The sequence below is a fragment of the Myxocyprinus asiaticus genome, chromosome 22, assembly GCF_019703515.2.
Source record: "Myxocyprinus asiaticus isolate MX2 ecotype Aquarium Trade chromosome 22, UBuf_Myxa_2, whole genome shotgun sequence".
Classification (NCBI taxonomy): domain Eukaryota; kingdom Metazoa; phylum Chordata; class Actinopteri; order Cypriniformes; family Catostomidae; genus Myxocyprinus; species Myxocyprinus asiaticus.
In genome coordinates, this window is record NC_059365.1 from 27,303,548 (window position 1) to 27,329,435 (window position 25,888).

A 25,888-nucleotide genomic window follows, 5' to 3' on the forward strand; every position below is an offset into this window, starting at 1 on the left:
AACAGCTCTTCAGGCGTAAGACACGCATATATTCCCATACACTGAGCGCATAAGAGGCGCGCGAGCCTAGGCAGCTCATTGTCGTGTGGTTAATTCTGTTTGTTTTAATCACAGGGACTGTCGGGAAGTCTACGGGGGAAATGGATCTGTAAAGGGCCCGGCCATCGGACCTTAATGCAACATCTTTACCGCTTAGTTAATGTAAGTGTTGACGGAGGGGATCATATGATGGCAGCTCTGATGGCTTCAGGACTTTGGTTTGTCGCTCTCAGCCTGGCAGGTAAGCAAGCAGAGCTCCTTCTATGGATTACTTATGATCAAATGCTATTGCCATTCAATTAAAGTGTTTTAAGAGTTATATTCTGAGGTTTAATAACACTATTTTTTGGATTGACTGTATATTGCAATGAAATCCCAATTAAAATAACACTTAAATTACACTGTTAATGTAGGCAAATGATCTGTTCTCACATAGGATAAGGAGATAATTAAAAATGAACTTTTATTTATGATTACTTGATCTTTTGGTCTTTAGTTTGCATTCGTGGTTGGTGCTTCTAATAAATTGGGACAGTCCATTATATCTAAACACAAGTAATGTGAAATTATCACTTAAAATCACCAATCAGTCTGGCATTAAACAAGAAACTATGTATATTAGTTAATAATTATGGCTAATAAAAATGATTTACAATGCATTATCTCAACATATACAGATACAGTGAAGTCTGGAGGTTACAAAAATATTAATATATCATATTATAATATATCCAGGTTACCAATGTATTATCCAATAATGTAACTACATGTTCAAGATTAAGAATAGTTTAAGAATGTAGTTTTGAAAAACCCATATTGAATGACCATTAATCTGAATATTGAATCATTATATCATCATAGTGTGACTGCCTTTTATCAAGGCTGCATGGCCATGTGCTGTCAGGCTCTCAAGGAAAAGTTTTGAAGGGTGACCAATGAGTATGTGTGGACCTTGGGAATGTGCACATTTCAGGATTATAACTTTTTTTTAGGATTGTGTGTAAATCTGATTTCAGTCCTTTTCAGGGCTTGGGTAGTAATAGTGTGTGTGTGAGTGTGTTGTAGTTCTTGAGGCACGATTACTCTGGCATAACTCTGATTAGATCTTTTGCTCAGTGAGTCAGAACTGTAGAGAGGGTCTCAAAATGTTTTTATGAATGCACGCACCCAGATAGATAAAGAGAGAGAGAGAGAGAGAGAGAAAGAACAGAATTAGAACTTCAGAGAAGTCTTGTTTCGCATACTTCAGATTGCTTGCACTGTGTAGAAATTTGTATTTAGTCATTCAATGCTTAAAGTGATCGTTCACCCAAAAATGAAAATTCTACCATGAAAATAAGTACCTTCACGACTTTCTTTGTTCTGTGGAACACAAAAGGAGATTCTTGTAAAATGTTGGAGACTAACAGCCTCAGTCACCATTCACTTTCATTGTATGTAAGTGAGTATACCTTCCGCCTGATGTCTCCTTTTATGTTCCACAGAACAAAGAAAGTCATACATTTCTACATTCAGCTTTAACACACTTTCATATAATCAAGCATCTACCTTTACATGTATTCATTTAGCAGACACTTTTATCCAAAACAACTTACAAATCAAGGAGTAACACAACAAAATTGATTCATCCTAGAGAGACAAGAGGAGTGCCTAAATTCAAAGTTCCAGAAAAGTACAAAAATACAAGCTAGTATAGAGACATAAGTGAGACTATTAGACAACAGAATGAAAATAGAGACTTTTTTAAGTGTAAGAAAGAGTAAGTACAGTGTTCATGGAAGAGTTGTGTCTTTATAGATAGAGACTCAGCTGTCCTGATGGAGTGGGGAAGATCATTCTATGTAGGTACACTGAATATGAAGGTTTTGGAGAGTGATTTTGTACCTCTTTTTGATGGTACCTGAGGTGCCGCTCCCTCACTTACTGCAGATTTCTGGAGGGAACATACACTGTAAAAAGTGATTTTGTCTTTGTTGTCATAACTTAAAATGTAGAGTTAGAATAACTGCCCTGGATTGATCTTGAGATAACTCAATTATCCAAATTTCTGTTGGCTTAACTTGTGATTAGTAATTAAATTTTAATTAAACTGAAATAAAAAATAAAAAAAATAAGTCAAGAGGCGACAGCTTGGTCCCTAATATGGGTAATGAATAATAACTACTCAAAGGTTAGGATTTCAATCAAATGACAGAGTTTACTGAAGATGAAGTGTTTTCCATTCTCCACAATTCCAATGGCAACAGTCAGAAAGGCAGGTTACAGATGAGTCCAGGGAGCGAACTAACATAAAACACAGAATTTGTTTTTATAGGCATATGCAAAATGTAATTGTTACAGGTTTTTCTAAGATTCTGATAGGTTACAATATGAAAACATATTCTAGATCTGCCTTCAAGCAAACAATAATTAGGTAGTCATATCATTAATCACATTAAAAACATGAAGTTCTCATCATGGGTCTAGTAGACTTGTATGCAGGTGTCAGAGGTTAGCTATTAGTTGTAAATACTTTGCTTTCCGAAGTCCTAATTATTTCGCCACGCTAGAGTCACTTGTTAAAAATGGACTATAAACACGTTGTGACAGGTATCTTGCTCTCTTTATTAAGGAGGAAGCGGGAGCCGGGTAAACAATCCACGCAGTCTTTTATTGACAGCTCTTTTCAGTGTAACACCAAGTATTAGCTTTTCAGCACAACATGCACTCACAACACAAACTCAGCTGCGTGCATCTCTCTCTCTCTCCCCTTCGACAGTCTGAACACCCTTTTTATCCCCTACAGCTCTCACTGAAACACAGAACAGCTGTTTGAGATAATTTCCCACAGGTGTCAATCATAACCATTGTCCTTCTCCCGGCCTTGCTCTCCACAGACGTTGCTCGGCCACGGCCACATCACCACACACGTCTACAACTAGATAATTTAGACAGGGTAGCTTGTGTATTATCTCTGCTGCAGCCTTTCCGTGGCCTTGGTTGAAATGCAGGTCTCACCATTTGAGAAAACTCTAGGGACAGGAACAAAAGTCCAATATAAAAGCTACTATAAGGAATATTTAAGCTACACAAAAGTTGTAAAATAAACAATGATTAGTGATTAGAAATTGTTCTGTATATATCAGGGGTGTCAAACATACAATGATTTGCAGAAAAAAATAAGTAATGTTTGAAAACATACACATTGATTTAGCCTGTAACTTGGGTAAGATGTATTCTAACTATTTTTTTTATTAGCAACAGCAGAACAGATATACATTAAAATTTGTGGTGTTGCATGTAGCTATGTTATAATTTGCATGATCAGTGAAATTTCTTTTAATTACACGGGACATGCATATCAGCAAACATATGTCTGAGGGTGACACAAGTTCCATGGCCATACATTCCCAGAGTGAAGTTTCTCACGGAAATAATGACAACATGGACAGGTCCAATGATAAATATTAGATGTAAAAACTGTTGCATTGTTTCTGTGGCAGGTTTCAGTTCCTTGCCGTTTATGTTCAGTTTCAGATGGTTTATTGAGGCTAAAGCTCCAGCCAAAAAGTGAGAGGTTCTATCTTTTTTGTAAATATTATTGTTCGATTCCCTTCAACTAATTGTGTTTGTATTTGTGATTTAACCTCTGGTTAATGAAATAAGTAAATTCCATGTTTTTACTTTTGTTCAGAGTAAAATTAGCACCCACCAACCCGCCAAATGTGGATATTTTATACGCAGTGTTTGTAGCGAAGACGCCGGGGCAGTAGTGTTAAGATCCATGTGCAGTTTAATAAAAGTAGGAACAGTACAACAAAGTAGCAAACAAAAGGATAAACATCACAACAGGCAAGGGTTCGGTAAACAGGAGACAGTCCAAGAAATGCAAACCAAGTAAATCCGAGAGACAGAGGGGTAATCCAGTAAACAGGCAATAGGTCCAAAAACTGACAATAAGGCAGGGAAATACGATCAACAGGCAGGAGTCAAAAACACAGGAAAAACAGGAATGGTAATAACGCTCAAAATTGCAGACTAGGCAGAACAAGACTTCGCAATGAATGCATGTAAACAGGGAACTTAAATAGACAGAAATGATATGAAACAGGTGAGTGAGAAATCAGTCTGAGCAGAGGATTATGGGAAATGTAGTTCGTGAGTAGCAGTTAGAATTCTGGAGATGGCGACCTCTAGCGGCGTTCAGGAGAGGTAGCAGGCGCTGCAGGTGTAACAGTGGTGGGTTATTTCTGTGGCGGGTGACTTATAAAAATCTTGGAGTGACATGTGACAAGAAATGCTATCAGACACAAAGACACGCGTTTGAAGAAACACACTTGATTATATTTTGAAGAAAAGAAAGAATGAAGCCGTTGATGTGTATCTGATTCGCTCTGTATTCAGAGGCGCTTTGTTGCCCATAAGCACAGCGCTTCTCATAGAACACGTGCATGTAGAGTGCTCACTGTTTCTGTTGTTTCAGTCATCTGAAAATAGTTTGCAACTGCAAGAACAGTGTCGTGTAACGAGCGATAGTGAGGCAAACAGACCCAAGAGCAGAGGAACAATTCAAAGTATTTATTAACAGCAATAATGAGCAGTCACTGGGTTGAGGAACAGATTTGTAGAATCCTCCTCTGAAGCTCAGTGAGGTGCAGAACAACAGCCAGCAGAGATCTGGCGATCTTAACTCCCGACACGTGGGCAGAGACGAGGTATTCTCCGTAGAAGACCAACTAACACGCAGCAAAACTGGAAGGCAACCACACACCTGAAACATGGGCAACCAACAGATACACGAGACAGGACCAACTGTCTGAGGTTAGTACTCAACATCACACGAGGGGATTAATATAGGCATGAACAAAAAAGGGGCAGGTGCTGCTCGCTGCTGAAACACTCAGGGTTCCCATGGAAATGCTGATTCCACATGCCAGCGGCACCTGAAACACATGAGGGCAAAAACGTTGACACACTTGGAACAAAACAAACAGGGAACGATGATGCCACGGTCCTTATCAGACAAAAACCCAACCTGACAAGGTGACAGGACCGTGATATCACCATAGAGTGCACAGCGATAACTTACACACGGCAGTCACTAACAACTGGACCCATGCGCTCACACAAAGAATGTACACGAAACACGAAACAGAAAGGGAACGATGATGCCATGGTCCTCGTCAGACAAAAACTCAACCTGACAAAGTGACAGGACCGTGATATCACCGTAGAGTGCATGGCGATAACTCGCGCACGGCAGTCACTAACAACCGGACCCATGTGCTCACACAAAGAATGTACACGAAACACGAGACAGAAAGGGGACGATAACGCCACGGTCCCATCAGACAGAAACCCAACCTGACAAGGTGACAGGACCGTGACATGTCGTCCATGAGAATGCTGCAAATTATTTCAGAACATCTCAGGAGGTGCTCTAAGTTTAGTTCGCTTGATTTCCATGGAGAAATTCTCGTTTACACGCATTGTGAATGCAACATTGCTTAATTCCAAATATTTGTGGCTGAATACATAACCATACAAAGCAAATGACATGCAGCGACATTAAAGAATTGTCATGTGTGTCATCATAATTCACTACAGCTTCAGAAATGGTGTTTCTTTTTAATCCAAGTGTTAGCTATGAAAACAGCATCTTTCTATTTTCCTGCTCCAATTTTCCTTTGCTCCACTGCTGATCTACAAGCTTCACTAAAGAAATTATATTTTACCCAAGTTATGAAATTGTAGTCTGAATTGAATGTGGTGACATAAAAAGCATGCACCGTGAAATAACACCAAAACAGTGCCCCTTTCTATTGTGTTGTGTTCACTGGCTGTACTCAACAACAAACACGGTGACTGGTTTAGTCCGATTCATGACTAAATGACTAAATGATGGTTCTTTTAAAACAGTGATTCACCAGCTCACGAGTTCTCGTTTTGAATCAGTTTGATGAATCCTTCAGTGAATGAACATACCGAATTACTCAGAGCTGAATGAATATGTGATTTTCTGCAAGTTGCTCTTAGTCATGTTGGAATGTTTTGTGTACAAAGTTGATAAAATATGATAATATATGATAAAATGATGTTAAAGATAATTAATAATTATTAATAAATAATTAATAAATAATTTTTATAATAATTAATAAAAAAATTTAAAAGTTATTTTAACAGGAGGGCCTGGGTAGCTCAGCGAGTATTGATGCTGACTACCACCCCTGGAGTTGCGAGTTCGAATCCAGGGTGTGCTGAGTGACTCCAGCCAGGTCTCCTAAGCAACCAAATTGGCCCGGTTGCTAGGGAGGGTAGAGTCACATGGGGTAACCTCCTCGTGGTCACGATTAGTGGTTCTCGCTCTCAATGGGGCGCATGGCAAGTTGTGCGTGGATCGCGGAGAGTAGCATGAGTCTCCACATGCTGGGAGTCTCCGTGGTGTCATGCACAATGAGCCACGTGATAAGATGCATGGATTGGCGGTCTCAAAAGTGGAGGCAACTGAGACTTGTCCTCCGCCACCCAGATTGAGGTGAGAAACCGCGCCACCACGAGGACCTACTAAGTAGTGGGAATTGGGCATTCCAAATTGGGAGAAAAGGCGATAAAAAAAATAAAAAAAAGTTATTTAAACAAAGTTAAAGTATATATACACTGGTGAGCAGAAGTTTGGAATAATGTACAGATTTTGCTGTTTCGGAAGGAAATTGGTACTTTAATTCACCAAAGTGGCATTCAGCTGATCACAAAGTATAGTCAGGACATTACTGATTTAAAAAACAGCACCATCAGTATTTGAAATAAGTCATTTTTGATCAAATCTAGACAGGCCCCATTTCCAGCAGCCATCACTCCAACACCTTATCCTTGAGTAATCATGCTAAATTGCTAATGTGGTACTAAAAAATCACTTGCCATTATTTCACAGTTGAAAAGTTTAAAGCTATTTGGTTCGCTAAATGAAGCTTAACATTGTCTTTGTGTTTGTTTTTGAGTTGCCACAGTCTGCAATAGACTGGCATGTCTTGAGGTCAATATTAGGTGGCAAAAAAAGAAACAGCTATCTCTAGAAACTCGTCAGTCAATCATTGTTTTGAGGAATGAAGGCTATACAATGCTTGAAATTGGCAAAAAAAAAAAAAAAAAATATATATATACTATATATATATATATTTCATACAAAGGTGTACACTACAGTCTTCAAAGACAAAGGAGAACCGGCTCTAACAAGGACAGAAAGAGATGTGGAAGGCCAGATGTACAACTAAACAAGAGGATAAGTACATCAGAGTCTCTAGTTTGAGAAATAGATGCCTCATGTCCTCAGCTGACAGCTTCATTGAATTCTACCCGCTCAACACCAGTTTCATGTACAACAGTAAAGAGAAGACTCAGGGGTGCAGGCCTTATGCGAAGAATTGCAAAGAAAAAGCCACTTTTGAAACAGAAAAACAAAAAGAAAAGGTTAGAGTGGGCAAAGAAACACAAACATTGGACAACAGATAATTGGAAAAGAGTGTTATGGATCTTAACCCCATTGAGCATTTGTGGGATCAGCTAGACTGTAAGGTGCGTGAGAAGTGCCTGACAAGACATCTATGGCAAGTGCTACAGGAAGCGTGGGGTGAAATGTCACCTGAGTATCTGGACAAACTGACAGCTAGAATGCCAAGGATCTGCAAAGCTGTCATTGCTGCACGTGGAGGATTTTTTTATGAGAACACTTTGAAGTAGTTTAAGAAGTTCTGATTTTTTTTTTTTTTCAAATTGTAATAGTAATTTTTCACATTATTAATGTCCTGACTATACACTGTGATCAGTTGAATGCCACTTTGGTGAATAAAAGTACCAATTTCTTTCCATAAGAGAAAAATCTGAACATTATTCCAAACTTTTGGCCGCCAGTGTATATATATATATATATATATATATATATATATATATATATATATATATATCACACACTACCGGTCAAAAGTTTTGAAACACTTACTCATTCTTTATTCTAATTTTTTTTTTTTTTTTCACATTTTAGAATAATAGTAAAGTCATCAAAACTATGGAATAACATAAATGGAACTATGGGAATTATGTTGTGACTAAAGAAAATCCAAAATAAATCAAAACTGTGTTATATTTTAGCATCTTCAAAGTAGTCACCCTTTGCCTAGAATTTGCAGAAATGTACTCTTGACATTTTCTCAACCAACTTCTTGAGGTATCACCCTGGGATGCTTTTTAAACAGTATTAAAGGAGTTCCCATGTATATTGGGCACTTATTGGCTGCTTTATTATTTGGTCCAAGTCATGAATTTCAAAAAATTTGTTTTTTTAAAATTAAATTTTAGTTTTATAATGAAATAAATTAATATGGTGGCACAATTATATTTTTGTCTACAAAACTAATTTCAAACATTTAAGCATACGCCTTCAGATCAAAAGATTTTTAAGATCATGAAAAACATTTCAGTCAAGTGTTTCAAAACTTTTGACCGTTAGTGTGACCACCTGCCTAATATTGTGTAGGTCCCTCTCGTACCACCAAAACAGCGCCAATCTGCATCTCAGAATAGCATTCTGAGATGATATTCTTCTCACCACAATTGTACAGAGCGGTTATCTGAGTTACTGTAAACTTTGTCAGTTTGAACCAGTCTGGCTATTCTCTGTTGACCTTTCTCTTCAACAAGGCATTTCCATCCACAGAACTGCCCCTCACTGGATGTTTTTTGTTTTTGGCACCATTCTGAGTAAATTCTAGAGACTGTTGAGATCTGCATAATATTAGGCACTTGGTTTTAATGTTGTGGCTGATTGGTGTATATAATTCATAAATATAAACTTCGACCCCCTAGCAATGTCGCTTGGTCCAATCAGACTTGTGACCCAAAATTAGTTTGATATTCCTGGTATGTATATCAATGGTTGACTTAATGAATCATAAAAGAAAATAACAACAATATTGAAGTAAAGAAAACAAAAATAGTATCAGAGCAAAAATCATGGAATCTTTCTATCTATTAAGATATTACATAATAAAGAGTGAATAAAAGGAATTAAGGATGCTAGAAAGAGTTGAACATGTTAACATTCATGTGTCAGGGTTTTACTATGAAAGTAATCTAGTCACTGAAAATTATAACCTAGGCATGACCTTCCTTTTTTCAACAAGGCACACAGGACACACACACAGGCTTAAATGTCTCACACTGCTTTCACGAATGTATTATAAAAAGGCATTTAATATATGCAAAATTATTAAAAGGGTGGGGATCTAAAATGAAACCCTTCAAACTCCACACTCATGTATTTGGATTCCCAGCATGCACTGCGGCATTAATAAATTACGCCAACTGCAGTGTTTCTGTCACACTTTTATTGTTTTACTGTTTGTTGCTTTTATTTATCCTGTTGGTTGTTGTGTTTGTTGTCACTTTCAGTTATTTGTCATGTAGCAATTATTCAAAGCTCATATTTTTACTCAGTTATGTGTTTGATGATTGTCAACCTCATTGTGATTTGTGTGTGAAGTGTTGAGCCTCACACATATCACCTTGACAAACTTAAGTCAGAATATATGATACTGGGATCAGACATTGGTCTGTGATCATCGACTGGCTATTCACCATCTAATGTCAGTTTATTTAAAGAATAGTTCACCTAAAAATTTAAATTCTTTCATCATTTACTCACCCTCATGCCATACCAGATGGGTATGACTTTCTGTCTTCATCAGAAGAAAATTAGAAAAATATCTTAGCTCAGTAGGTCCTTAAAATGCAAGTAAATGGTTATCTGACCTTTGAAACTCCAAAACGAACAGACAGTCAGCATAAATGTCATCCATATGACTCCACAGTTAAAATAATGTCTTCTAAAGTAAAACGATCACTTTTGGTGTGAAAAAGATCAATATTTATGTTCTTTTTAACTATAAATCATCACTTCCGGTCAGCAGCAGTATGTGCATATACGAGAGGGCAGAGTTAACATGCTCTCTTGTGTGACATATTCGCGTTGGCATGTTACGGAAGTAATCTCACATTTTTCTCTCGGTTGAGACATCCAGGATGAGCACACAAACCACCATTGTGAGTAAACAAACAGATACAAATACAGATCTAAACCAAAACCAACAAAGCTTCTTTACAGTGTTCCCCCTACTCAGTTGTAAACAGTACTGCTGCAGACAGGAAGATTTATAGTTAAAAAATACTTCAATATTTATCTTTTTCACACCAAAAGCAACCATTTGGCTTTAGAAGACATTAATTTAACAAGTGGAGTCGTATGAATGACGTTTATGCTGACTGTCTGTGATTTTTGGAGCTTCAAAGGTCTGATCACCATCCACTTGCGTTTTAGAAAGAAGAAAGAAAGTCCTGCACACCTAGAATGGCATGAGGGTGAGTAAATGATGAGAGAATTTTCATTTTTGGGTTAACTATTCTTTTAACCTCTCACGATGGGATAAGCCTAACTACTTCTATGGATTTTAATCATTTTAAATGCAAATTGAACTTCTATTTTAAGTATGAAATGAATAAGAATGAAGATGATTGAACTTAGAAAGTCAAGTTTACTTAAAAAGACATTAAGTTCATTTAACAAGTTATATTGATTAAGAAAACTTTATGCTTTGTTTATACAACTTTCCCTCTTAAGTTGACACAACTTAAAACATTTAAGGCAGCATGAACACTTACTTTTTTAAGTTGAAACAAGATTTTTATTTTTTATTTTACAGTGTATATGTGTAGAAGTGGAGGTAGCAGGGAGCAGATCAAGGGACACTGTTAATTGCACCAGTGTATTAGGACTACCTGAATTATTATTTTTATTTCATTTTTTTGTAGGTGATGTGTCTTAAATGAACTCTATTAATGGCACTTTTTATGGTTCTGCCTTGCATTCTAACAAAAAGGAAACTAATCTCTTGTATAATTTATGGATAGGAACTAGGCTTCATCTCCAACTCTTCTCAGCTGACTGATTGCCACTAGCAGTATTGATTCCTGTATAAGTGCTCCCATTAATAATTTTCATTGCTTAAGTATTTCCACTCAATAAACAGTGAGTCAATTACACAGAAGTAATTAAGGCCATGGTGTGAAGACGTTTTCACAAAGAAAATTTTGATATGATGATATGCAGAGTAGTGACATACTGTATATACTGTGTACGAGGAAGATCTTATATTGATAAATCAGTACTAACAATGACAAATATTAGTATTAGTTAAAGATATATTATTATGCATTATAGTCGTTATTGCATATGGTGGGAATAGATCCAAAGGTTGTGTGGCTGGAGTCATTTACCAGTTCCCTGAAGTTCCCCATAATACAAGGATGGCCTTGTAATTAAATACATTGAAAAAGCTTCACTTTAATATAGCATGCTTAAACTAGCAATAAATAGAAATGGTTCTAACGGCAGATTTACCGCATTTTTAGGCAAGTCATAATCCCCATATGATAAAAAGAATAAGGGATTCTTAGACATGATCTCTGATCATATCTGCTCTGTGGTTTGTAATGATTCCAGAAAAGGTGTAGTGTGAGGAAACGCCCACACAATCTCAGATTATGAATATAATGCAAACTGAAAGATGTAATGTGGGGGAAAGCTTTAAGCAGAGAGGAAATGTCTTGGCATGGGAGAAAGAGGAAAATAGAGACACACTCTCTTTTAGAGTTAAAGGGCCACACTGCTTAAATCTTGGCCTGAAACTGCGGCACTAGGGCAGCTGTAGGGCCATTGCTATTGTATGTGTAAGTTGTTTAATACAGAATGGCATGGCCACAGATGAAGCACCTTTTAATAATTTAGTTGGTGGATATTTACTCAAACACTGATAACACACATTTACAGATACACACTGGTTAAGCACCGGCCGTTTAAACATCAAAGCATCCTTTTCATGTAACTAACAGTAGGTTGGCCCTTAGTCAGGTGGGAAGTGTTTGTGTGTGAGTCTGGGTCTGTGTCTGTGTGTTGGGGCTAACTACTAGGTTTCTTTGTTATGAATTTGTATCCTCAGCAAAGTACCATATGAGTTAGACTTGGCCTGTGTGTTTGTCTGTGTGTGTGTTGTCTGTGTGAGGAGGCAGGTTTTATTTTTGTGCAGTTGAATTATTTACAGAGTTGAAGTGCATTGGGGTGGAAAAACTCAGTGCATGCTACTGTGAATGTGTGTGTGTTGTTTTGTATAATCTTGAGACGTCTGTTGTTTGTGTGCAAGTGTGTGTATATGTGTGCTTCTATCCAATCCTGGGTTCGGAGTTTGTGCCTCTGTGTCTTGGTTTTGCCATGTGTGTGAGACAGTGTGTTTGTCTGCATTTTGTGAAGGGCCTTGAAGCAGGACATGGGGTTTGTCTGAATTACACTTTAGGGTTGTTTATAGGAATTAGTCACCACTGTAGACAGCATCCTCTACACTAAATAGTCTTTTCCACAAGCCTTTGTGTGTATGTTGAGGATGGTGTAATCTCTATAACCGTTATATTACCTATTTTTCTGATTATATCAAGGTTAATAAAAGTGAACCTGATAGTAATAGTGGAATCTGATTGGATGCAGTTGCTCTTCACAAAGTACATACAAGGATACTGTTTGATTGTAATACCCGTCCCAATGCATATCCCTCTTATCAGTGGAGTTTGTAGAAAAAAGTCAGACTTCACAGAGCAAAGTGGTTTACATTTTAATTTAAGGACACGTCCACACTTATCCGTTTTTCAGTGTCCTAACGTCATCTTTTTCCAAAGTATGCGGTAATGGAGAATGTTTTCGAAACACGTCATTTTCAGTGGAGGAAAATGCCATTCTAGAGTTCAAAATAAACAGCTAAATGAATGCATTTTCAAACAAATGTAGATGTGGCCCTAGTGACCAGTTTTCATTAATTTGCTTAAATCAATATTAGTCTGTGCTACACTGTAAACAAAATAGTGTGAGTTTACAGTAAATTTCTGTCTACTAGTTGCACGACTTTCACAGTATATTTTACAGTAGTATTTCTACAATTTATTCAAATTAAAAGACAGCTGTTTACTGTGACTTCACAGTGAACAGGACCAATAAATTACTGTAATATAGCAGTGCTGTGTTGTAGAATCACAATGATCATCTGTATTTTTTTATCTACAGTGTTTGTAATTGTCACCATCGTTGAGTTTAGTATGCTGAGTGTTGAAATCTTGTGTGCCTGATTGACAGCTCATGGTTGAAAAGTTAATGAGTGATAAAACCAACCATGTTATAGACTAGCTTTGCAAACATCCCTCCCTCATTGTTCATTTAAAATGATACTGTTTCTTTACTATCAAATGCATCATATAGTGTAGACTATACATCATGTTCCAAAATAAAGTCAATCATTAAATAGTCTATTTTCTCCAAACATCACAGTACAATAAATTGTGTTCTTAAACACAATAGCACCAACAGGGAGAAATGTAATTACTTATAAATAAGATAAGGTCCCATCCAAAAGGAAAAATAGACACCGTAACGGTGACTTCAAACGAAACACAATTTTCCCATAATGCAGTGCGATATTCAAATGTATTTTTTCACAGTAATTTGATGTGTTGTGACAGTAAATGACCTAGCCTTCATTGACTTTACTGTAATATATTGAAAATAGTATTTTATTGTGTTAAATTACTGTTAAATCTTATAAAATTCTGGCAATCTTTTTTTACAGTGTATGATTTACCCGACTGATGTAAGACTGCTCAAACATATTGCAAACACTCCAAAAGCCTAAGGTTTCGCATACAACAAAAATGATATAAACCTGTTTTATGCACTTACAGATAAGTGGATATTCAGCACAAGAACAACTAGAACTTTGATGTTGGCTTGACAAAACCTCATCTGAAAGTTTTAAAAAGTTGATAAAAGCATTGAAGTTTGACATTATATAGCATTATGCAATTATTTGATAGATAGATAGATAGGTGATAGATAGATAGATGATAGTTAGATAGATAGATAGATAGATGATAGATAGATAGATAGATAGATACATGATAGATAGATGATAGATAAATGATAGATAGATAGATGATATATAGATAGATAGATGATAGATAAATGATAGATAGATAGATAGATAGATAGATACATGATAAATAGATAGATAGATAGATAGATAGATGATAGATAGATAGATAAATGATAGATAGACAGATAGATACATGATAGATAGATGATAGATAAATGATAGATAGATAGATAAATGATAGATAGATGATAGATAGATAGATAAATGATAGATAGATGATAGATAGACAAATGATAGATAGATAGATGATAGATAGATAGATAGATGATAGATAGATAGATAAATGATAGATAGATAGATGATAGATAGATAGATAGATAGATAGATAGATAGATAGATAGATAGATGATAGATAGATAGATAGATAGATAGATAGATAGATAAATGATAGATAGATGATAGATAGATAGATAGATAGATAGATAAATGATAGATAGATAGATGATAGATAGATGATAGATAGATAGATAGATAATTGATAGATAGATATATAGATTGATAGATAGATAGACAGATAGAGATATGATGTTATTTCCTTTGAAACCACCCAGTAATCCCTTTTTATAATATTACTGTATAATATCCTCTATTAATCTGATTTACCATTGACTAAAATTTTTGTCAATACATTGCAAATTCAGTTACAATACGTACTATTAAAGGAATATTCTGGGTTTAGCACAAGTTAAGCTCATTCGACAGCATTTGTGGAGTAATGTTGATTACCACAAAAGATAACTTTTCTTTAAAAAAAGTAAAAATGAAGGTTACAGTGAAGCACTTACAATGGAAGTGAATGGGGCCAATTTTTGGATGGTTTAAAGGCAGAAATGTGAAGTTTATAATTTTATAAAAGCACTTACATTAAATCTTCTGTTAAAACGCATGTATTATTTGAGCAGTAAAGTTGTTTAAATTGTAATTTTTACAGTCGTTTTAGGAATTTAGGGTTTGTTGACATTACATCGTCATTGGCTATAACTTTACATAGAAAAGGTTAGTAAGTGATCTTACCACACTAAAATCACATTAATACACATATTGTTTATGTCTTGTGGCTATACTTTTAAAATAGTGAGTATTTTAACATTTACGGGCTGACCCCCATTCACTTCCATTTTAAGTGCCTCACTGTAACCCAGATTTTGCTTTTTTTTAAAGAAAAGGAGAAGCAAGTAAAAAAAAAGTATTTTTTCGTAATCAACATTATGCCACAAATGCTGTCGATTGAGCTTAACTTGTATTGAACCTGGAATATTCATTTAAGCAGGTTTGCTAGTTAACACTACTGTGTTTGTAGTGTTCATTTATGGGCATGCCATTTTGCTCACTAAACCCTCATTATGTTAATTACTCTCAGACTCTGCTATCATATGCTGAAATCTGAGAGCTTGCTATAAAGGAAATGTGTGCTGATGGGGCAGTGATGGAAGTGAACTGCTGACTCATCTTTGGCATTAAACACTGATCTTTCCCTCAGGGTCTTGATGAGAGACTTCTATGTTCCTCTGCATGCTGTTAGTAGATCATGATGATTGGGGCTTCGGTGCATCTTATTTTACAGATGCATGGGGGTTCATTATGTAACTGTCTGCAGTCATAATAATATGTGTTAATTCAACTGAGAGGAAAATGAAACTTGACATTGTTATGAGAGAATTTATTAAATAAACATTAGGATTGTGTTATTGTGTTATTATAGAATTTTGTGTGTGTGTGTGTGTGTGGATATATTCAATTATACAGTATAAGTCAATTATTGTACCTTTCCCTCAGCTTTGAGAGATTCTTTTTAGGCTGGTACTGCTTCATTGGCTCACAACATTCATTTCAGATTTTAATTTCTCTCATGTTTCAGCTCTGCTTGTTGAGTTAGACAGAAGGAAAATATCTAAGTGAGCGCAGAGACTCTCAGTGTGGGTGATTGTGTGTTGAATGCAGACCACTGCCTCAGTCCTTCTTCTGTCAACTTTAATCTAATCTCTGTACTCCTTGTCCTCACAGTGCACTCCTTGTCCACATAGCGATTTCATTTGTCTTGACTTGCTGTCCCTTAGAGACAGTGGCACACCAGTAGAGTTTTTGGCTTTCTCTTTGAGATACTTTTCTTTTTTTCCTACTAAAACTTTTTGGGCTCCCTAGTTTATACAGCCTCCAAAATGACAATTTTTACACACTTGCCAGTGGCAGCTGAATTTTGCATTACTGGCTCAAAAATATATTTTGTCTATGGCTGTGACAATGTAATTATTTAGCTCTGTTTGTTTGCAGCAAACAGTGCAGGACATTGTGTCACTCACAGCATCTTACATCACCCAGTGTCCTAGACTCTGTTTTTAAATATTACCTTTCATAAACATAGAGGCATCATTTTATTCCTCATACCTATATATATATATATATATATATATATATATATATATATATATATATATATATATATATATATTTTTTTTTTTTTTTTTTTTTTTTTTCAATGGCTGAAATAAATAGCTCACCCTAAAATGATACATAAAGTCTGGCATCAACCCACAATCTTTACCTAAAAGTAACATGGCATAATGTTTTTGAGAAGGCAGCTGACCTTGAGAATAAAAGCAAAATTTTTAAACAAAACACAACAAAATAATAAAGCAAAATAATAAATCAAAACAAAACATGGATTTTTTTTCATTAATTTTCAGAGGTACCTTTATATTCTTTCCCATTTTAGGATTAAATAATTTATTATTCAAACCCTCTTCTCATGTCAGTCTATAGAATGATCTGTGTGTTTTCCAGCTGTACGGTGTTCGGAGGTGGAGGAGCGGTTGGTAAACTACCTACTCTCCCCTGAACGCTACAACAAGCTGATCCGGCCAGCAGTCAACAAAAGCCAGCAGGTCACCATTGCAATCCAAGTGTCCCTTGCCCAGCTCATCAGTGTGGTGGGTAAACACAATTTTTTTTTTTTAAAGTGCACTCTTCACCTTAAGTTCTTGACTATAATGCTTATGTTTGTATTTCAGAATGAGAGAGAGCAGATTATGACAACAAACTGTTGGCTTTCTCAGGTATGAGCAGTTGAACATGTATGTTTTGGTTGCAAATTTTTAAGACAGTCTTTCTAAAGTGTGTGTACCCTTGCAGGTATGGAATGATTATCGCTTGATGTGGGATCCAGAGGAGTATGAAGGAATCAGGAAAGTTCGCCTTTCTTCCCAGCATATATGGCTGCCTGACATTGTTTTATACAACAAGTGAGTTTTTATGTGATAATTTTTACACATATATATATATATAATTCTCTAATCATTTACTCACCCTTATGCTGTCTTAAACTTGTATTTCTTTTTTCTTTTTTTTTCATCTTCTGTGGAGCACAAAGATTTTTTGAAGGATTTGTACAGTATGATGTGTGTGTTTGTCCATACAATGCAAGTCAGTGGGGTCCAAATCTTTCAAGCTCCAAAAAGACATAAAGGAATCATAAAGGTAATCCATACGACTCGTGCTTTAACCCATGTTCTGCGCATGTCAAGATTTATAGTGAAAAGGGAGTAATATTTTGGTCTGTTTCTCACTCAAAAACTGATCACATTGCTTCAGAGAACATGGATTAAACCACTTGAGTTGTACGGATTACCTTTATGCTGCCTTTATGTCCTTTATGGAGCTTGAAAGTTTTGAAACCCCATTGACTTGCAGTGTACGAACAATAACACATCTTATACAGTATCCTTCTAAAAATCTTTGTTTGTGTTCCATAGAGGAAAGAAAGTCAAATGAGTTTGAGATGGCATAAGGGTGCGTAAATAATGAGAGAGTTATCGTTTTTTGCTGACCTTTTCCTATTTGGACAAACCTGTAAATAACATAACAATAACAAAACAATAAATAACAATAACAAAAACCTGTAAATAACATAGTGCCAGGGACCCCTGGAGATCTGTGAAGGCCAGATATAAAAACTAAATATGATTTTCTTAAAAATTAAAAAGTGATTCTATATATCTTACTTTCATTATTTTCTCTAAAATTGGTACATTAACAATAGTTTAAAGTAATAGTTCATCCAAAAATGTAAATTCTCTTTATTGTGCACACAGGAAAAATATTCACTTAAAACAACAAATTCTAAAAATGTGTTTGTCATTTTTAGTGCTGATGGGACATACGAGGTGTCTTTCTACTGCAATGCGGTCGTATCAAATAACGGTGAGGTTGCCTGGCTACCACCAGCCATCTATAAGAGTGCCTGTAAAATTGAGGTGCGGGACTTTCCCTTTGACCAGCAAAATTGTACACTCAAGTTCCGCTCTTGGACTTATGACCACACAGAAATTGACCTCATCTTATTGTCGGACTTTGCCAGCCGAGATGACTTCAAACCAAGCGGGGAGTGGGATATTGTCTCCTTGCCCGGTCGTAAAAATGAAGACCCTAATGACTTCACATATTTGGATATAACGTATGATTTTATCATAAGGCGCAAGCCACTGTTCTACACCATTAACCTAATCATCCCCTGTATTCTCATTACTTCACTGGCCATCTTGGTGTTCTACCTACCGTCAGACTGTGGGGAGAAGATGACTCTGTGTATCTCTGTTCTTCTGGCCTTAACTGTGTTCCTGTTACTTATTTCCAAGATCGTACCTCCGACCTCACTCGCTGTGCCCCTCATCGGGAAGTACTTGATGTTCACCATGGTGTTGGTGACCTTCTCAATTGTCACAAGTGTATGTGTGCTGAACATTCACCATCGATCCCCAAGCACGCACACTATGCCAAAGTGGGTCAAAAAGTACTTCCTGGTCCGTTTGCCTGGTTTTCTATTTATGCACCGACCGGGAGAGGCCAACAAACGCGAGAAATTTCGCAGAATGCACCAGCAGTGCTCCTTATCTGATCTTTCAACAAAGTGTGAAGCAGATGAGTTGGATTCTACCTTCTTTGTGAATGAAGATTCAGCCAAGCACATTGGTTGGAGACATAGCGAGTTGCAGGAAAGCACAGAGTTTCGTAAGCGGATGGCGGTGAAGTGCTCTGCAGACATGAAGGAGGCTGTGAAGGGGGTCAGATACATCGCTGACAAGCTGAAGAGTGAGGATGATGATGAAGGGGTGAGGTTCACTCAAATCCAGCTGTATCTAGGTGCATGCTAACTGTCTTATAAGACAACTTGAAAGACACTAAAGGAACTTGTTGCATTGCAGATTACTAATGCACCTCAACAAAGTGTTGTAGAGTTGTTTAGATCAGTGGTTCTCAATTGGTTTTGATTCAGGACCCAGATTTTATATTGGGCATCAAGTGGCGCAGACTGATCACACTGTGAACTTGGCTACAGGAGGTTGAAAGTTTTGCTGCTAAAATCAGTCTATACTAACTGAAATTCGATCCACTGCCCCCAGTGGCCAAAGCTGGAAGTGTTGTTGAATATATGGGCACATGTTTGCTCCAGGTTCAGTGTGAAATGTCCACAGAGTGGCGCCTAAAGCGAGTTGTATTTGTAGTTGTAAATAATGTAATACAGTCAACAGGAATGCATATTTTATTAACTCTATGCCCTAACCCAAACCCCAACACTTAACCTAACCATCAGTTGAGTAAAATTTTTATTTTAGAGTAATAAATGCAACCTCCAAATTGTTATCATCATTGTTTGCATAGATATAATTATTTTCTGGTTTACACTGGACCTGTTTCTCTACAGTTGCTCGCACAATACGATATCAGCAGCGTTACAGAGAAAGGTGAACATGTTTGAATTGATGAAAAAATGTCTGATAGGGTATAGCCCTTCTCAGTAATTCGGAAGAATGGGGTCAATTTCAGGGTACATGAACATTTGGAAGCAGCATGTCGATTTCCTGTGTCGATCCTGTTGTTTGGTGACCCGACACAATACCAAAATTATTAATTGTACAAAAGTAAATCAAACCTTACAATTTTAAAACTGCGTATACACGAAAAGATGCAACAATATTAACATAACATATGTAGGCTAATAAGGAAAGTTGACAGTTTTGGTTTCTAAGTGGTACTCTAATTTAAATTATTTCATGCTCTCGGGAGCCAATAATTTACCGCACAAAATGGCAGAGGGTATTTACTCTAAGTGTAAATATTAGTGCTTTCAGTCGATTAACATTTTTGTGATTAATCCCATATTTTTTTTGATTAATCACGATTAATCGCAGATTTTAAATGTGCTGAAATTTGACACTATACAGTATATACTTCTTTTCCTGTCAAAATCTATTTATTTCCACCTTAGGAAAGAAAACAAATCAATATGTAACAATATAACGCTTTATTAACATTTTCCAAACAAATCCTGCCTCAGTATAATGATAGAAATGCACTAAAAATAGCACCAATTCAAGTAACATTAAACATTTCCCAAAGTCTAATTGGGAGTTTGACTGCCGTATTTTCCAGAATATAAGTCGTGTTTTTTTTAAAGGTCGTGCGACTTATAGTCCAAAGCAACTTATATACATAATTTATACGTAACTGATGTTGGCCGGTCAAACACACGTGCACCAAAACAGATGAAAACATCAGTCATAGACACAGAGGTGGCATTTAAAAGTTGCCTATTCAAAGTATTATACCTTTAAACGGTACTTTATGCAACCAGTTTAAATGTTCTGTCATCATTACAGCGTTGTTGTAACAAGCTCTCTAGACCATTCTCAAATGCAACTGCTCACATGCATATAAAATGATGTTTCATCACACTCGTACAGTAGTAAAAACATACAGTTAATGAACTGGATAATTAATGCATAGCAAACAGGGTTCCAAATATCAGAAATATCCAGATAGGCAGTCGCTAACGTTAATGAATAAATAAAAAACAATAGGCATATTGTTTTACTCACAAACTAAAAGCTGTTTATTTGTGCACAGCATAGTTAAAACAGATGTGGCTTATTTGTCGCATTTTTTCATGAAACATAGACAGAATATTAATAAATGTTACACACAATTACTTAAAGCAAATTGTCCCGTTTAAAACAAGGCCAAATGCTGCATGATACGATGTGTAGATGCTGAGGTAATTCCTTCACTAGCACCTCTGACAAGCTTTTGAACGGGTGAAGGGAAGCCGGGCGGCTGCCCCCGGGTCCTGATGCCAACCACATACAATTTCTGTAAGATGCGACTTATCTATGTGTTTTTTCTCTCGAAAACACGATTTCGACCTGGCGCAACTTTATTTCCGGAAAATACAGTAATGGAAAGAACTAGTCCACACACAGGTTGCATTTTCTTTGCAGTAGGCATTAAATCTCTTTAACTGTCATCCTCCATAATATTAATCCATAATTAGACTGTGGCTATCCGCTTTCCTACATCATGAATCATGAAGCTGCGTTCATGATTCGCATCAGGGCATCAACACCAGTGTCAGTCGCCGTTTTGAACTCCACATGAATAGCGATTGAAGACAAAAACATCTCATTCTGCGTTTTGGTGATAGTTAATACTTGACGTGCTTCTGTGGTAATTAAAACGTGCCTTACATAGGCTGAAAAAATACTGGATTTCTATCACAGAAGTCACATCAAGGCTTGTTTTGTACATCAAATAACGTTAAGAGGACCTTTCTCCATAATTTTATCATTGACACGGAAGTGCTGTTGTGTGTGTTGTGAAGTGTGCGTCAGTGTAATGACTCCATGCGGACACACCGCAAAGGTTTCTTTCTTTCAACAAGTGTTTTATGCTGGTTTATGCTGTATTAACGGTAAATGCGTTAATCGTGATTAAGAAAAATTAACGCGTTAAACTTTATTAATTAATCGCATACGTTAACACATTAATTCTGACTGCTGTAGTAAATAGGAAAAAAAAAAGTAGTATTAGATGCTATTTGAAACCCGGTGCAAATATTGGCAGATAATATTTGTACTCCTAATTAAACACTAACATACAGTATAGGCAGGGTTGGGGAGTAACGGAATACATGTAATGGGATTACGTATTTAAAATACAAAATATAAGTAACTGTATTCCACTACGGTTACAATTTAAATCATTGGTAATTAGAATACAGTTACATTCAAAAAGTCTTTTAATTACTGAAGAGATTACTTTGCATTTTTTTGTCATTTGTTTAATTTAATATTTAGTCCTTTCAGATGGAAAGCATTTATACATATAAATGATGCGATCCAAAGTGCATTTGAACAGCGGTGAAACACTTTCTTATGATGTGTTACATTCATATGAGGAGACAGAGAAGTACGTTTGAAGGAAGTTTGGAGCAGCAGAAATAGAAATAAACCTTGTGTAAATTGTCAGCTTTACGCTAAGCTAAAATGTTATTTCTAGCCATTTTACATGCACATGTTACCAGGCACGATCATATTTTTTTATCAAGAAAATTCACGTTAGATCATAATTTCTTTTTTTCTAGTAAGACCTTTGATATTAGGTCAAAAATCATATTCTTGATAATAATCTTTGTATTGTTCTCCTGTAAAAATATCTAAAAATCCTTTAAGATTAAGATTAATTTGATTTAACTTGTTTTAGAAACAACACTGCATAAGATATTTAGGTTTTTCAGAGAATGTATTTTTAACATGTGTATTTTGTCTTACTGTACTGGCAGAGTTTTTATAGTCAAAACAAGTGAAAAAAATCCACCAGTGCTGAAGAAGTAATCCAAAGTATTTAGAATATGTTACTGACCTTGAGTAATCTAATGGAATACATTACAAATTAGATTTTACAGCATGTATTCTGTAATCTGTAGTGGAATACACTTCAAAAGTAACCCTCCCAACCCTGAGTATAGAGGCATCACTGCAGTGTGTTTATTGTGTGTATTTAAAGTCCAACGGACACCCTACACCAACCCCTAAACCTAACCCTAACCTTCCCTTACAAAAAACAGTAACCATAGTATCACTATGGTATTTTGTAGTTAAATCATAGTAACCACAAAATTAAACATGGCTACTATATTAACACCATATTACTGTAGTAACACCATGGTTAATTGAATTAAAACAATGGCTTCTGCCAAAAAACATGGTTACTACAATATTATCATAGCAAAACCATGGTTAATTTTACCTGCATCAAACCTTTCTCTCAACTCCCCGACCTTCACCGTGACCAAATCACTTTGCGGAAATCAACTTTTACATGCATTTTATTAATTATTATAAGTAGTATTAAAGGAAATATTAAGAGTGGAGACAGGAAACAGGATGGGGAAAAATGGGACTAGAACCCGGGTCGTCTGCAGGAAAAAACACTCATCTGCACCATCCTTACACAATAAGTTATTGCAGCTAGACTTAAGAGTGCAGATTGTCTTCTATTTTTGTGTTTCCACCAGAGTATTGGAGTGCAAATAGCCGCACTGTGTGGCAGCTGCTATTAACACCTTGTACAAACAGTCACCCTGTTTTCTTAATTTTGTTTATGGTTTTTGGGTATGTGAGCATATCATGCAACATGTCCATGTTGGTTTTTTCTTACAAGTAACATATGAATTTTGCGCAAACATACCATTGTGTTGGATTGGAGAACAAACAAACAAAAGGCAAGTGTTTTCTCCTTCCTTTTCAAATATTATAAGCCTATTTATTTTGCTATCCTAACTCTGCATGATTATGTAGTTTGTTGCATTTTATTTGCTTAAGAATAGTTTTTTCTCTGCTATCCACGGCCCAATTTGAACTCACTTTGAGAACCACTGGATTAGATGTAGTTTTAGATATAAATATTTCACAAACAAATAAAAAAGCATGTCACTGTATTTTCTTTTTTACAGATTATCGAGGACTGGAAATATGTGGCCATGGTGATCGACCGTCTGTTTCTGTGGATCTTTGTTTTAGTGTGCGTTACAGGAACCATCGGGCTCTTCATGCAGCCACTCTTCAAGAGCTACAACACACCCACTGCAGATGATTTGTAGAGACAGGTATACAGGCAGACCAGCTTCAACCCAACAAACACAGAACAATGCAACAACATGTTTATTTTTGGTGCACACCCAAACATCACAGTCTTATCATGAACTGAAGCAGACAACATGCTTATTTCAACAAATCTTGTAGAAATTGCAGGATGTGAAACCCAACACTGGACTTCAGACATGACATGTCATATACAGTAGCACTAAACTCTGTGCACTGACCATTCAATGCACTCGACACAAAATTCTTCCATGTTGCTGAGTCAGAACACACCACTGGACACAAACTGAATATTAAGCTGACTCTAACAGTGACCCGACCTCAAAGCCCTTCAAAGCTGTCATTCATCCACAAAAGTTAGCCCTGGAGGCCTCAACATTCTCTAACCTCTTATTGAAAATAGGGCTCTAAACCCCAAAATGGCTCCAAACCAACAGTCCCATTGACTCTTTGACTGTCTGCCAAGAGAAACTCTTAAAATTCTAATTCCAAAACAAAAACTTTATGTGCAGGATGCTTACAGATCTACACACTTTTATGTTGAGAACACTTGTTTACATTAGAATGAGGAACTCAACATAGACAAAGTTAAAACCCAAGAAATGTTGTTTTAATGTAAAAAAAAAAAAGAAAAAGAAAAAAAAAAAGAAAAAAGTACCTGGTGATATGACACATCAGGACTATTTACTGGCTGTATGTTTAGATTTCAACTCAACATTTCAACTCTTTATTACAATCCTTACAAGTATGGCATGTATTTCAAGGAACATGCAAATTCTATATCAATATGGATGTAACTGTTTATTAGGTCAATAGGCCAATGTGTACACATACACACACCCATACACACTTGCATGTACTGTTCTTTAATATACATTTTCACATTACTCCTGTCTTCCTTATTTTACTCTTTTTGGTTTAAATATTACGGATGCAGCTTCTTCATATTTTGATTGAATTGCATATTAACAGACAGAACTGATTTTTCTGGCCACTTTCATGATCATGTGCTTTTGTTGGAATGAATGATAAGTGCTAAACATGTAATTTTCATAATGTTATAATATTATAATGATTAGGCGATATGTTATTAAAACCATACAAAATTTGTTTGTGTGTTCCTTATGCGCTTAATTCGTGCACATTATGTTGCTAATTTCTTACACATATTTTAAAATATCTCATGAGTCTTAATGGCAAGGCTATGACTTCTGGTAATATTTCAATTCAACAGAGGACATTTTAAGAGCATTTTACTGTACATAGGTTTAACAAACAAAGCTCACCATATCAATTTTTATATCATATGCATATTGAAAACTTTACATCAAACGTTGCTACAAAGATTCAGTGTTAAACAAAACACTAAAAAAACAACCTTAAAAAAAGTGGATGAAAAGACAATAACATAAGAAAATATATTCAAAAAGAGTCCTTGAGGAAGTTTTCTTCAGGTTTTTAGATTTAGAATGATATAAATCAAAATGTGACACATTTTGAAATAATGTTTTAATTAATTGGTTGCTTTCCATTTTTATTATACTTTTACAGGATTGCTTGCAATACACACTCAATAGGTAAATAAAAACAAAGATCAGAAGGGGATTTCCTTTATATTTAAAGGAATATTCCAGGTTCAATACTAGTTAAGCTCAATCGACAGCATTTGCGGCATAATGTTGATTACCATAAAAATGTATTTTGACTCATCCTTAAAAATGTAAAAATCTGGGTTCCAGTGAGGCACTTACAATGGAAGTGAAAGGGGCCAATCTGTAAACATTAAAATACTCACTGTTTTAAAAGTATAGTCACAAGATGTAAACAATATGTGTGTTAACATGATTTTAGTGTAATACA

At 35.9% G+C, this 25,888-nt stretch overlaps 1 protein-coding gene across 1 annotated transcript; it reads left to right on the plus strand.

Moving 5' to 3' along the window:
* On the plus strand, positions 1-25,079 carry LOC127412593 (neuronal acetylcholine receptor subunit beta-2-like). Its single transcript, XM_051649069.1, has 7 exons — positions 1-15; positions 115-280; positions 16,878-17,023; positions 17,105-17,149; positions 17,226-17,335; positions 18,238-19,201; positions 23,881-25,079. The coding sequence occupies exons 2-7, from the start codon at positions 175-177 to the stop codon at positions 24,025-24,027; spliced, it is 1,518 nt and encodes a 505-aa protein (XP_051505029.1). The 5' UTR covers positions 1-15; positions 115-174; the 3' UTR covers positions 24,028-25,079.
* Positions 25,080-25,888: the final 809 nt, after the last annotated feature.